The 11,105-nt window shown below is 37.8% G+C and overlaps 2 protein-coding genes across 2 annotated transcripts; both read left to right on the top strand.

Moving 5' to 3' along the window:
* Nucleotides 1-1,304: 1,304 nt before the first annotated feature.
* LOC306757103 (epithelial membrane protein 3-like) lies at nucleotides 1,305-3,720 on the top strand (the record flags this gene model as incomplete). Its single annotated transcript, XM_079242068.1, has 4 exons — nucleotides 1,305-1,373; nucleotides 2,428-2,530; nucleotides 2,635-2,775; nucleotides 3,548-3,720. 4 exons carry the CDS (start codon nucleotides 1,305-1,307, stop codon nucleotides 3,718-3,720), a joined length of 486 nt encoding a protein of 161 aa, XP_079098194.1.
* Nucleotides 3,721-5,320: 1,600 nt separating this feature from the next.
* fam83e (family with sequence similarity 83 member E) lies at nucleotides 5,321-10,562 on the top strand (the record flags this gene model as incomplete). Its single annotated transcript, XM_079242069.1, has 7 exons — nucleotides 5,321-5,785; nucleotides 6,410-6,556; nucleotides 7,947-8,071; nucleotides 8,146-8,574; nucleotides 9,108-9,160; nucleotides 9,340-9,596; nucleotides 10,383-10,562. 7 exons carry the CDS (start codon nucleotides 5,321-5,323, stop codon nucleotides 10,560-10,562), a joined length of 1,656 nt encoding a protein of 551 aa, XP_079098195.1.
* Between the last annotated feature and the right edge of the window lie 543 nt (nucleotides 10,563-11,105).

The raw sequence follows: 11,105 nt of genomic DNA on the forward strand, positions 1-11,105 counted from the left end.
TTTTTTTTTTTTTAAACTATCACTTTTAACTAGCTCAGAGTAAATGAGAAAGAGGCTTAACCCTTGTAAACTTTGATGCTGAAAAAATAGTTAAAATATACAAATGAATGTAGAACATAACAGTGATTAAAAATATGTGAAACCCCCAATCAGTCTTTCTTTGAAATGAACTTAAACAACACTCTTATAGCATTTGAAAAATGAAAAATGAATAAATAGATTTTTTTTTTTTTAAAAAAGGAGGGGGGGCACTTAGTCATTCTAATCTGTTTAGTGATCTGAAACTGGCAACTCTTGCTCAATATTATGACTTCCTCTGCCTGATAAAAAATAATAATAGTTTACCATCTGTGTTTATTTCCATATCCTTGGTAACTGGACTCGTTATTATTGGACTAGATATAGACTTGGTTTAAAATGACAGCAACTAAGAGTTTTTGTAATTTATTTTCACTCTTTTCACTAAGGAAATGGTGATGGGCTTAGAGGAAAACATAGTGATATGAGTATTAAAGTATGGTTTTTCAAACCTACATAGCCTTGTTTGCAACAGAAACCTTTGTATTTGAAAAAAAAAAGGTTGTACTCAAATTTTTAAAGTTGTTAGATCACTGCTTGCTGTTTATTTGAAGAGGCAACAGGCTGATGGTTTGATGTGCCCCTCAGAGACTGGGCAGAGGCTACAGTGACCCCCCCTCTTCTATGTGGCATGCTTGTGCTTTGGTTTGTGCAGAGATTGTCGGTGCAGATGCAGCCATACATGACATGCAGACAGAGTCTAGTGTTGCAGGCCACTGAAACCTGCTGGACATTTCAAAAGATGCAGAAAAAAAGGGATTAAAGTGCTATGACTTCATTTATAGCCCTGTTTAGTCTGTAATCTGACTCCTGAAATTATAAAACATTTTTCTGATTCTTTTTTGGTTTTATTGTTCTTAAAGGCAGGGTATGAGATGTTTTTCAGGACCACATTTTAGCATATTATCTAAAATTCCCATCACACGCCGCCTGCAGCAAATGAAACAAATATTCTAACACAAAAATAAAAATATTTAGTTACCTGTGGAGCAGACAAAACTGAAAAAACACCATCCATTCATTTTAACCGGCCCGTTCTAAACGATTGATGGTGATACGTCTGTCAAACTCAACTGCCTTTTGTCCTTCCCTCCTCAACCCCTCCAGAACAAGCATTGCATGTTTCTGTCCTTTGGAATATATATATATTTATATGTATATAAATTCACATCTGCTAAGCCCACGTTGTCCACACTTGAAAGAATGCAGACCCTGAATTGAGAAACATGTGTGTGAGCGTGCGAGCATGCAAGCCTGCAGCTGAAGAGAAAAAATGGAGCGGAGCCACTGAGCAGGTTGGTGGAGTGGCTGGCTGCTTAGTTTAGGAGCATCTATGTACAGTGACTGGTTTTTACGGAAGCGTAGAGCTTTTTCTCATTAAAAAAAAAAAAAAGGTTTGGGCCTTATTACGTTATAACGTGATGATTTATTGTAAAAACATGAAACATATCATGTTATAACGTAATAGGTGTTATTTTAAAAACGTAAAACCACTTGAAAGCTGGAGGTATTATATCTCTCGGTTGGCCTGGGAACACCTTGGGACCCCCCTGCAGAGTTGGCAAATGTGGCTGGGGAGAGGGAAGTCTGGGCTTCCTTGCTTAGACTGCTGCCCCTGCAACCCAACCTTGGATAAGTGGAAGAAGAGGGATGGATAGATGGATGGCACTTGAATGCAGCTAAGATGATGTAGTTTGTATTCATAGCGTTTCTTGTGCCGCTCAAGTTTCAATCAGAAATTGTGCCACGTCATGGGGATCGGACCCGGACTCATTCTTCCTTTTGTACAGACCCATGCCTTTTAAAACTGTCCTTAAAGTACGCATACGTAATACAATGTCATCCAAAGTGTTCCAAAGCACCAAAATTTCACAATGTCTCAACCCAAGTATGAAGAAAAACTCTATCAAGTCCTGTAAATGAGCCATTTGTGATCTCCTATCCACCCCGCACACAATTTCTTCATTGAAAGTCAAAAATGACCAAGTTCACGTTTTCAGATACGTGATATGTTTCACGTTTTTACAAAAAACATATCACTTTATAACGTGATAAGGCCCAAACCTTTTTTTTTTTTTATTAGGGTGACAGTTCTGCGCTTCCTAAGGTTTTGGCTACCAGGGCTAAACGCAAAACATCCGGGGCTAAAGCTCCAGAAAACCCGGCCGGCGACGCCACTGGACTTGATGCAGATTAGATAACACTGCAGTGTGCCACAAAACTGCTGCACAGCAGCATAGTTGTGGTTTTATGTCATGTCCCATTTTGATGAGCTGTCTGTGAAGCAATCAGTGATCACTCATTTGTCTCATTATTGTTTTTGTTTCTTTTCTTCCTTTCTTCTTGCAGTCCTGGTGGATATGGACAGATTCGGAAATCACCGACCTCTGGTACAACTGCTTCTACGATAATGCGACCAAAACCTGGTTGTTTGCTGCTACCACTGAAAGCGGTAAATTATCAAAGCATCATGTTTCTCTCTTCATACTGATCATTTATCTGATATTATGTAAATCAAGGAAGTTTTGAGTCATGCAGCGTTTCTTTTCCTCATAGACTGGCTCCAGTCAGTTCAGGCGCTAATGATCCTCTCCGTGGTCTTCTCCTCCATCTCTTTCCTGGTTTTTCTGGCTCAGCTCTTCACCTTGTCCAGCGGGAGCCTCTTCTACTTGACTGGGCTCTGCCAGGGCTTTGCTGGTTAGCTAAAGGTTTTTACATTTAAACACAGTGAAAAGCACAACATAACAAGATTTGATAGTTTTACTCTTGATTAAGTTTTTTATTGCTTGGAAGAAAAATCTAAACTTAAACACTTTTTTGTATTTCCCTGTTGTTAAACTTATGCCACTGTTTTTTTTTTTGGTCATCTGATATTTTTCTGATTATGACCAATACCTGGAGAAAATAACACTATCAACACTGAGTAGGCACAAAAATAAGCTTTTTCTCAGCATCTATTTGCGACAGAGCTATTTTGTTTAGCACATTCATGCGAGACTTCTTGGACATTTGCTTCGGACTACAGTAACCAGCCTTTTTTTAAACTATCCATTCTCATTAAAAACCACATACTTGTTATTAATGAACCAAATATTGACAGAGTTACAGCTTGAAATATTGACTTACAGTGGAAATAATCATGGGGTTACATGTTTGTCCTTAAATGATTATGCTCTTTGACTCAAAAAAGTAAAAAATGAACCTTTCTTTCGAGTAAAGTTGACGATGAAAGCCAGGTAAAGCATCACAAGGAAGGATGCTATTGAAGCAAGATGATTTTCAACATGTATAATTATCTTTAATTACCAGGCAGTCACGGTTGTTTTCTATAATATTCCCTTCATCTGGATGTAAACACTTAATAAAAAAATGAGATTCAGGGATTTATGTTCATGTCTACTGTATATCTGTAACATGAACATTGTTTTGATATTTCTAAAGTCTAAACTTTTTTATTTTCCTCTTGCAGGTTTCACAGACTTTGCTGCTTGTCTCATCTTTACCTTCCACAGAGAAGAAATCTTAAGCCCCAGAGAGCTGAGCAAAGGGCGGTTTGGCTTCTGTTTCATCCTGGCGTGGCTGTGTGTCCCACTCCTTCTTGTTAGCGGAGCGTTGTACGTCCACCTGCGCAAAAAGCAGTGAGAAGAAAAAAGAAGAGCAAGATGGAAACCTGGTGTCTATAGTCTCACAGTTACATGAGGAAATGAGGTCACTGAGAAAGAAAAACGTGAGAAAAAACTAATTCTGGCGTGTGAGAAATTCAGTCAGTTTTTATGACATTTCACTTTGACAGGATCTGTCACATATGACAATTAAAATTTCTAAGCATTAACGCAGTGAGATCCACCTGCAGGATTCTGACAGTGAAGCATTTGCTAATAAATACACAACCTGTGCTTAACTGCCTTTGTGAACATTTTGTTAAGTTCAGACAGCTTGAACAAATGCATTTATTGTTGTCACACGTCAGCATTACTGAGGAGCATTCCGCTTTTGTGAAGTGTCACATCTGTGTAAACTCTGTCTGGTTTTACATTCAGCTCTTCACGTGTAACACAGAGCAGATGTGATCCCCTGACACAACACTGAGGTTCCAAGATGTGCCTTTTCTTTGTCATTTAATCTCCTAATAATTTCTGGCATTAGCTGTTTAGCTTGTTCATGCAACCTCACGCTTTCGTCTGCAGAATGAACCCTTTAGTAATCATAGTGGACTCCTATTTAACAGCTATTTTAGTTTATACAAGGCTGATGATGGTATGCTTATACAATTAGCCATTTCAGTAGACATTATTAAGCAATCACGTACTCTTCTACAGACCAATAAAAAATAATGATTCATTTTTTAAAAAGGAGGGGGCAGGGTTAAACAGGAAAACACTGAAAATAACAGATGGCAATCTGCCAGTTCAGTAACATTTGTGAGGGCACAATAATTTCCTACAAGGACTTCCAAAGAAATAAAAAAGAAACCTGAACTGATAAGCATCAGAATAGTATTTCACGTCACTCTTAAACCTACCTGTCAGGCTGGACCAGTCCAAAAGCTGTGAGGCAAATGTGAGCTTGTAATATAGTTTCACCTGTAGGGGTGTAGGGACTGCAACTTTAGCAAACGAGCCTGAGCTTTACTCTAAACACTGCTGTGAACAGGAGAGCAGATGGATTGCGGCGATGACAGAGTACATGCATAGTGCCGTGATCTTTCAGCTGTGCTGAATATCTGGAATCTCAGAACAATGACAGTAACAAGGAGTGGAAGAGTCACTGGAGTGTGGTGACTCTCATACAAGGGGAGGAGACAGATGACGAACCACAGCTCCTGAAAACTCATGAGCAGCACTTGAAGCTGAAAGACAAACACTGCACAGTAAGTGAGTATCACTGCCATTTGGAAGAGTTTCTTATAAGCTGCAAAACTGATCACTTGGACTTCTTGGAGCTTTTCATTATCATTATTAATGTGATATCTGTGGGGAAAAATGCTGGAGACAATAAAATGAAGTCAAGCTTTTATCAGTAAGGACCGACGAGACACTATCAAGACTTTCAGCAACGGCAAGATATCTGATGTACTTTGGACAGCTCTTTACAGTATGGAAATAGCCTGATTTGTTGCCAGTGGGATGAGCCGAAGTGTGACAATAATCTGCTAGAGATGGCCTCGATGTGGCACAACTGCTGTTAACTGTGGGAAGTCTGAGAATCGGTGTTAGAATCAGACACATACAAGACTGTCATCATGTCAAATTCCCAAAGACAAAGTCTGGATGAGAATGTTGTTTTCTTCCCGGTGGATGTGTCCTCACCTGAGTTCCTCTACTGTGAGAAGGAGCGTGAAGCAGTGGAGAGACTCCTGAGTGCGGGACCCGAGGCTTTCTATAGCTGCATCGGCCCAGAACACTCTGGCTGCTTCTTAGCTCCTGAGGAGGTCAGTCAGATCTCCAGCTGGACTCAGCAATATCATTTTAACCCACTGCCAGTAGAAGAGAATAATGGTGTGGAAAACAGCTCAGAGAAGGAGGATTTCTGTTCTACTTACTTCCCTCACCACTCAGACGTACCAGCCCCGGATCTGGATCTGGGCTGGCCTGAGAAACCCCTCAGGCTGCTGCAGGCAAGCGTTTCGGTCCATGCCAATCCTCCAAATGAGGGAGAGCCGCATATCAGAGAGGTCATACGACGACACTTGCAAGAGGCCAGACAAGTATGCATATATGAAACTGATTATATTTTCATGCATAACCTGAAAAGTACATATATTACTGTGACACCATGATGTCTCAGAGGGAAATCTACTTATACAGGCACATCACAGGTGAACTGGAACCAGTATTATGATAACTTAAATAGACAAACAGTAAGAAATTTTAATTTGAATGTGTTTGGAAAGTAATCTCAGGTTTTGAACTGTTTGATATGGTAAATCTCTGTGTTAAAATCTTCAGAAAGATGTGTAAAATGAAATTATAAGTGTTTTCCAAAGTGACACTATCTTTTTATAAATGCATATATTCACATAATTCCAATATAGGTAGTCAAGTATGAACATTTTGAGCATTGTTTTTATGGTAAGTTATGAAAAAAAAGTCCCCTAATTTTACAAGAACTGAAAAATACCCCATAAAATGCAACCTGCATTATTTCAAATCAGTACATTTTAACCTCAAAAAGACCAATATGATTATGATCATTTTAAAATAGATAGCTTCTCCTTTGTAGTTTTAAATATCAAGCATCAGAATAGGTTATTGGTTTCTTCCAGAACTAATATTTAAGAAATCTAAAGAGAGATGAAAGGTTTTGTTTTCTAACACTGTTTGTTGTGCAGGTAATTGCCATCGCGACAGACAGGCTGACAGACAATGCAATCATTGGTGATTTACATAATGCTGCCTCCCGTAATGTTCCAGTCTACATCATCCTGAACCAAAGGTCCGTTCAGGAGAATTTCACCCTCAACAGGCTGAGGCATCCGGTGAGTTAACATGTACTGTAAGCAACATGTAAACATGGATATGACAGATTCAATAAGAGAAAAAAGATTCAGATTAATTAAAAGCTCCATACATGGCTTTTAGTAACACATGCCATAAACTGCAAGAGTATCTCTCTCCTTTGCCGTACTCATGCTTGGAATGTGAAATGTGGATTTGACTAAACGCTGATAAACCGGATGAACAGCATTCTCCATTATCTGCGTTTCCTTTGGAATGATGAAAATACTGTCTGAAGTTGACAATAAAACAATTTTTTGAAAAAGAAAATTGACATTTTAAATCTTAAGAGTTCAGAGACGTCACGGGATATACACAGGTATTTTCTTGGTAATTATTGGTTGCCATGGCTACAATGACACACATGTTGGGAATGTGTCTAAATTAAACATGCTATTTGGATATATTTTCATACACGCAGTTATGGCTCTTATGATGTTTCCACAAAATGAAATTAATGCTGAATTTTTCAACTAATCACAGTACATTGCTGGTGCCGAAACTTACAGTCTCATACATATTTCTATTCTATTCTAGTCTATTCTTCTTTCTTTTGACTTGTCTCGCTTTAATCATTTTCATTTATGATTTTATTGTGATTTTTGCTATTTGTTGCTGTCTCTCATGCTTTCTTTACACCATCTGTGATGCTTTTAATGTTTTATGTAAAGCACATTGAAGTGTACATGAAATGTGCCATATATATAAACCCGCTTTGCCTGTAATCAGACTTTTTCCTTGCATTGCCCATATGTCTAAGAAACTCACTTTTTTGTAACATATACTGCACCCTCTGATCCCTGCTGTAGCAGTAATTCAGCTCTTAAGCGGCGATGCAGACATGCAGGCCAAGTCATGACTCAGAATCAGTCATTTTCATGCCGAACATCTATAAACATTCACTTTTGTTTTTGTCATCATAGTTTTTCTTTCTGTAGTTTCAAGGATCACAAAAGCATTCGTATTTGTTGCATCAAGTTTCTTCCTTGAGGTTCAATGTAGTTTTCCAGAATGCTTCTTGTAGTTCATGGGAGGAAACTACTAAGAGGTGATAAAAACGAAATGAAATTATATTTAATAATTATTTCACAGATGTGGATCAATTGTATTTTATGTTGTCATTTGATCTATGATTAAGAACGTGCAAACTAAGAACATCCATTAATACTACGGTTAGTGTCTAATTAGGAAGATGGAAAATGTAAGACCATGAAGACCACTAAGACTATGACTTGTTCATCTTTAAAATTTCAGCAGTCCGTGGGTTTTTTTTCTATTACTTTACATCTCATAAACCTTCTATTAAACTTTCACATAAAGCCTCAGGTAAATAGCCCACTTGATGTGACTCTACCTTGTTTTTCCTGACAGAATATGAGAGTTCGAATTCTCGGAGGGAAAATATTTTGCTCAAGAAGTGGAAAAATGATGGTTGGGGAGATGAAAGACAATTTCATCCTGGTGGATTTAGAAACAGTGATCCACGGAAACTACAGGTAAACAGGCATCCCCCTTCAGCTTGTCTCACACACCTGAGAGTGAACTAACAAGCCACTGTTGTGTTTTACAGCCTCACATGGACAGACGCCCACCTGCACCGGCAGCTGATCACTGTTCTGAGAGGATCAGCTGTTAAAATGTTTGACAGGGAGTTCAGGATCCTTTTTGCTTCTTCGGTCCCAGCCTCTGACACACGGAGAGTCAAAGTCCCTACTCCTGCTAGCGTACCCTATCAGCTTAAAGACTTTTCATATCTCAGGCTTCAAAAGCAGTCCTTTGTTGATCCTCAGATCACCAGCCCTCCATCACCACCTACGGATATCCTCCTGGACTGGGAATCAATGGGTGTTTTTCAGAGAGACTCCCACCTCCCCGGCAGTCCTCTGGATCAACATAAGGAAACTTCAGCTGAGGAAGAGCTTCAGCAAAATAACAATACAGAGAGAGCTATTATGGACAGATTAACGTACAAGAGTCACCATTTTGGCGACAAAAGAAGGTAGTGTACATTGATCATTTTAATGTGATCATTTTCTAAATCTTACTGCGTCCTTGAAGAGGCAGAAAAACATAAATTCCATTCACCAAAAATATAACCAGTTGATATTTAATTTAATTTAATTTAATTTAATTTAATTTAATTTAATTTAATTTAATTTAATTTAATTTAATTTAATTTAATTTAATTTAATTATTTATTTTGCATAAACATGTTAAAAAAAATTTGTATTAGTTATTGTAATGTGGTCTTTTTAAAACTGATAGGAAATGGGAAAATGCATCTCCAGTGACAGCCACAGTGGGAGACAAATCACTGACTTACCAGTAGGTCATCACACTGACTAGTTAAGAGCACTGGCACTTTTCCAGTTTATGTTTTCTGGAAAAAAATTTTTTATTGTAACTTTGTGTATTTCCATAGCACAGAGCTGTTCACTGAAAACCAAGAGAGAAAGAAAAGGTAAAAGCAAAACAACAAAAACACATTTTTTTAATTGTTGCGTGGATAATTAAAACATTTTTGTCTTGCAGGCTGGAATGCACAATTAATAAAGACATTCACAGGCAGCTGTCTTTAGACAAAGGTACTAATATGCATGAAAAAACTACAACAAGACTCAGACAGCAAACACCAGAACCAACACACACAACTCTGCACTCAAGGAGGGAGCCAGTTTGGGAATATAGAGCAAAAGTGGAAAAAAACTTCAATGTGGACATCTCGCCATCTTCTAGAGTAAGTAACTGATGTTTGATGTCAAAGCACTGCAGGCTGCAGAAGTGTCTGAGATGTATTTCTCCTTTCCCCAGAAGCCTGTAATCTTAAGAGTACAAAATGAGAGCTTCAGCTCTCTGAGTGACATCATGAAGAGGATTCGTAAAGGGACGCCGAGCCTTATCAGGCCAGAACCCAGGTATACAATGTCAGACCGAACCCAGTCCATGATGGACCTGAGTGGATGTAACATGGACATGAATCACAATGAGAGAGGAGTCCCAGTGCCAAGGTTCCAAGCAAATGTAAGTGCTTATGAGGAAGAATTTACCTTTCACACTTGTTCTTTAGATTACAAGTATTGGGGTTTAAGTTGAATATATTGAACTATGAAGATCATTATGCTTATGACATCTTAAACTTGTACATCATCTATTTTTGTTGTAAAATTATGTTGCTCATGTTTGTCATTTACAACTTTACCATAAAAAATACACATGGTGCAAAAAAGCAAAGAGAGATGACAGTTTCCCTCTTTTGCCTTCCTCAAATCACTCATTGAATGAACCAATAGATTTATATCTCATGCAGGGATCTCAGGGATCTCAAAATTAGAGAAGTAAAGTTGAAATTATCTGCATCATATGAGTAGAAAATGAGAAAAATAAGTAAAAATCTTTATTCAAAATTATACAAAGAGAAGAAAAAGTGTTCATTGGATAGTAGTACAATCATTTCCTTTCAATCACTCCGTTTGACTTGGTTATCTTAGAAAATGAAGCTGAATCTTCGTGTGACTCTATGTTTTATGTCCCCGCTCAATAAGTCAGAAGTTAAACCAAATATTCCTCTTCTGTCAAACTGTTTCAAATGAAGAAACTTTAGTAACTTGAATTAGTCCAAGAAGATTCCAATAATAAATAATAAACAATAACATTTTGAAATAGACAATTCATCTATGTGATGACTTTGTGAACCTGACAACCTTACTTATCATTTTTCAGTTAAGTTTGACTAACAAGTCAAGGTTGTAACAATAAATGTCATTACTTCAAAACATTCATGCAATTACCATTCTGTTGTGTCTGCAGCTTGAGTCGGAACATCTGACACCAACTTTATCCCTCCTGAAGAAGAGGAATGACGACATAAAATCTTCATTGTACAGAACTCCAACATCGTTTATGCCCAGAGAAAGACCTCGCAGCTCCAGCTATGCTTTTATAGACTTTGGCAGGTCACCAGCGAAGAGGGAAGGAAAGCTGGAATAAACATGTCGATGAGGAAGGACTGTCGTAGATATCAGCAGTTTCAAAATATAACTCATAGACGTGTAGACACTAAAACCATGCAGAATGTGACAAAATTATTCATGGAAAATGTTGAAATATGATTTTAAAATATGAATATTAATGCTGCTCAGTATAAATAATGTGGGTGTGATGTTAATATCTCTGATGTATGTTGCAAAAAGGAAATAATATATAAATAAAACCTTTGCTCGAGGTATAAGTCAGTCAATATCACTATGGAGGAAGACAGCACGGTTGCAGCAAATGAGGAAAAATATCCTCAGGATTTTCTTAAAATTGTGTCTGAAATGTTAAAAACCAAAAATCCTTGGGACGGGGGCTTTAAAAGGCATGCTTTGTAGAAGCAGACAAACAAGAAACAAAAGAGAAACAAAAAGAGAATTGCCATGAATCAAAAGTGGCAAAAGCTCCTCATTGTATCACTGTGACACAAAATTATCTTTTTTTTGTGTGTGTGTGTGTGTGTGTGTGTGTGTGTGTGTGTGTGTTTTCTATTTCATG

This window comes from Telmatherina bonti, assembly GCF_933228915.1.
Source record: "Telmatherina bonti genome assembly, chromosome: 6".
NCBI classification, from domain to species: Eukaryota; Metazoa; Chordata; class Actinopteri; order Atheriniformes; family Telmatherinidae; genus Telmatherina; species Telmatherina bonti.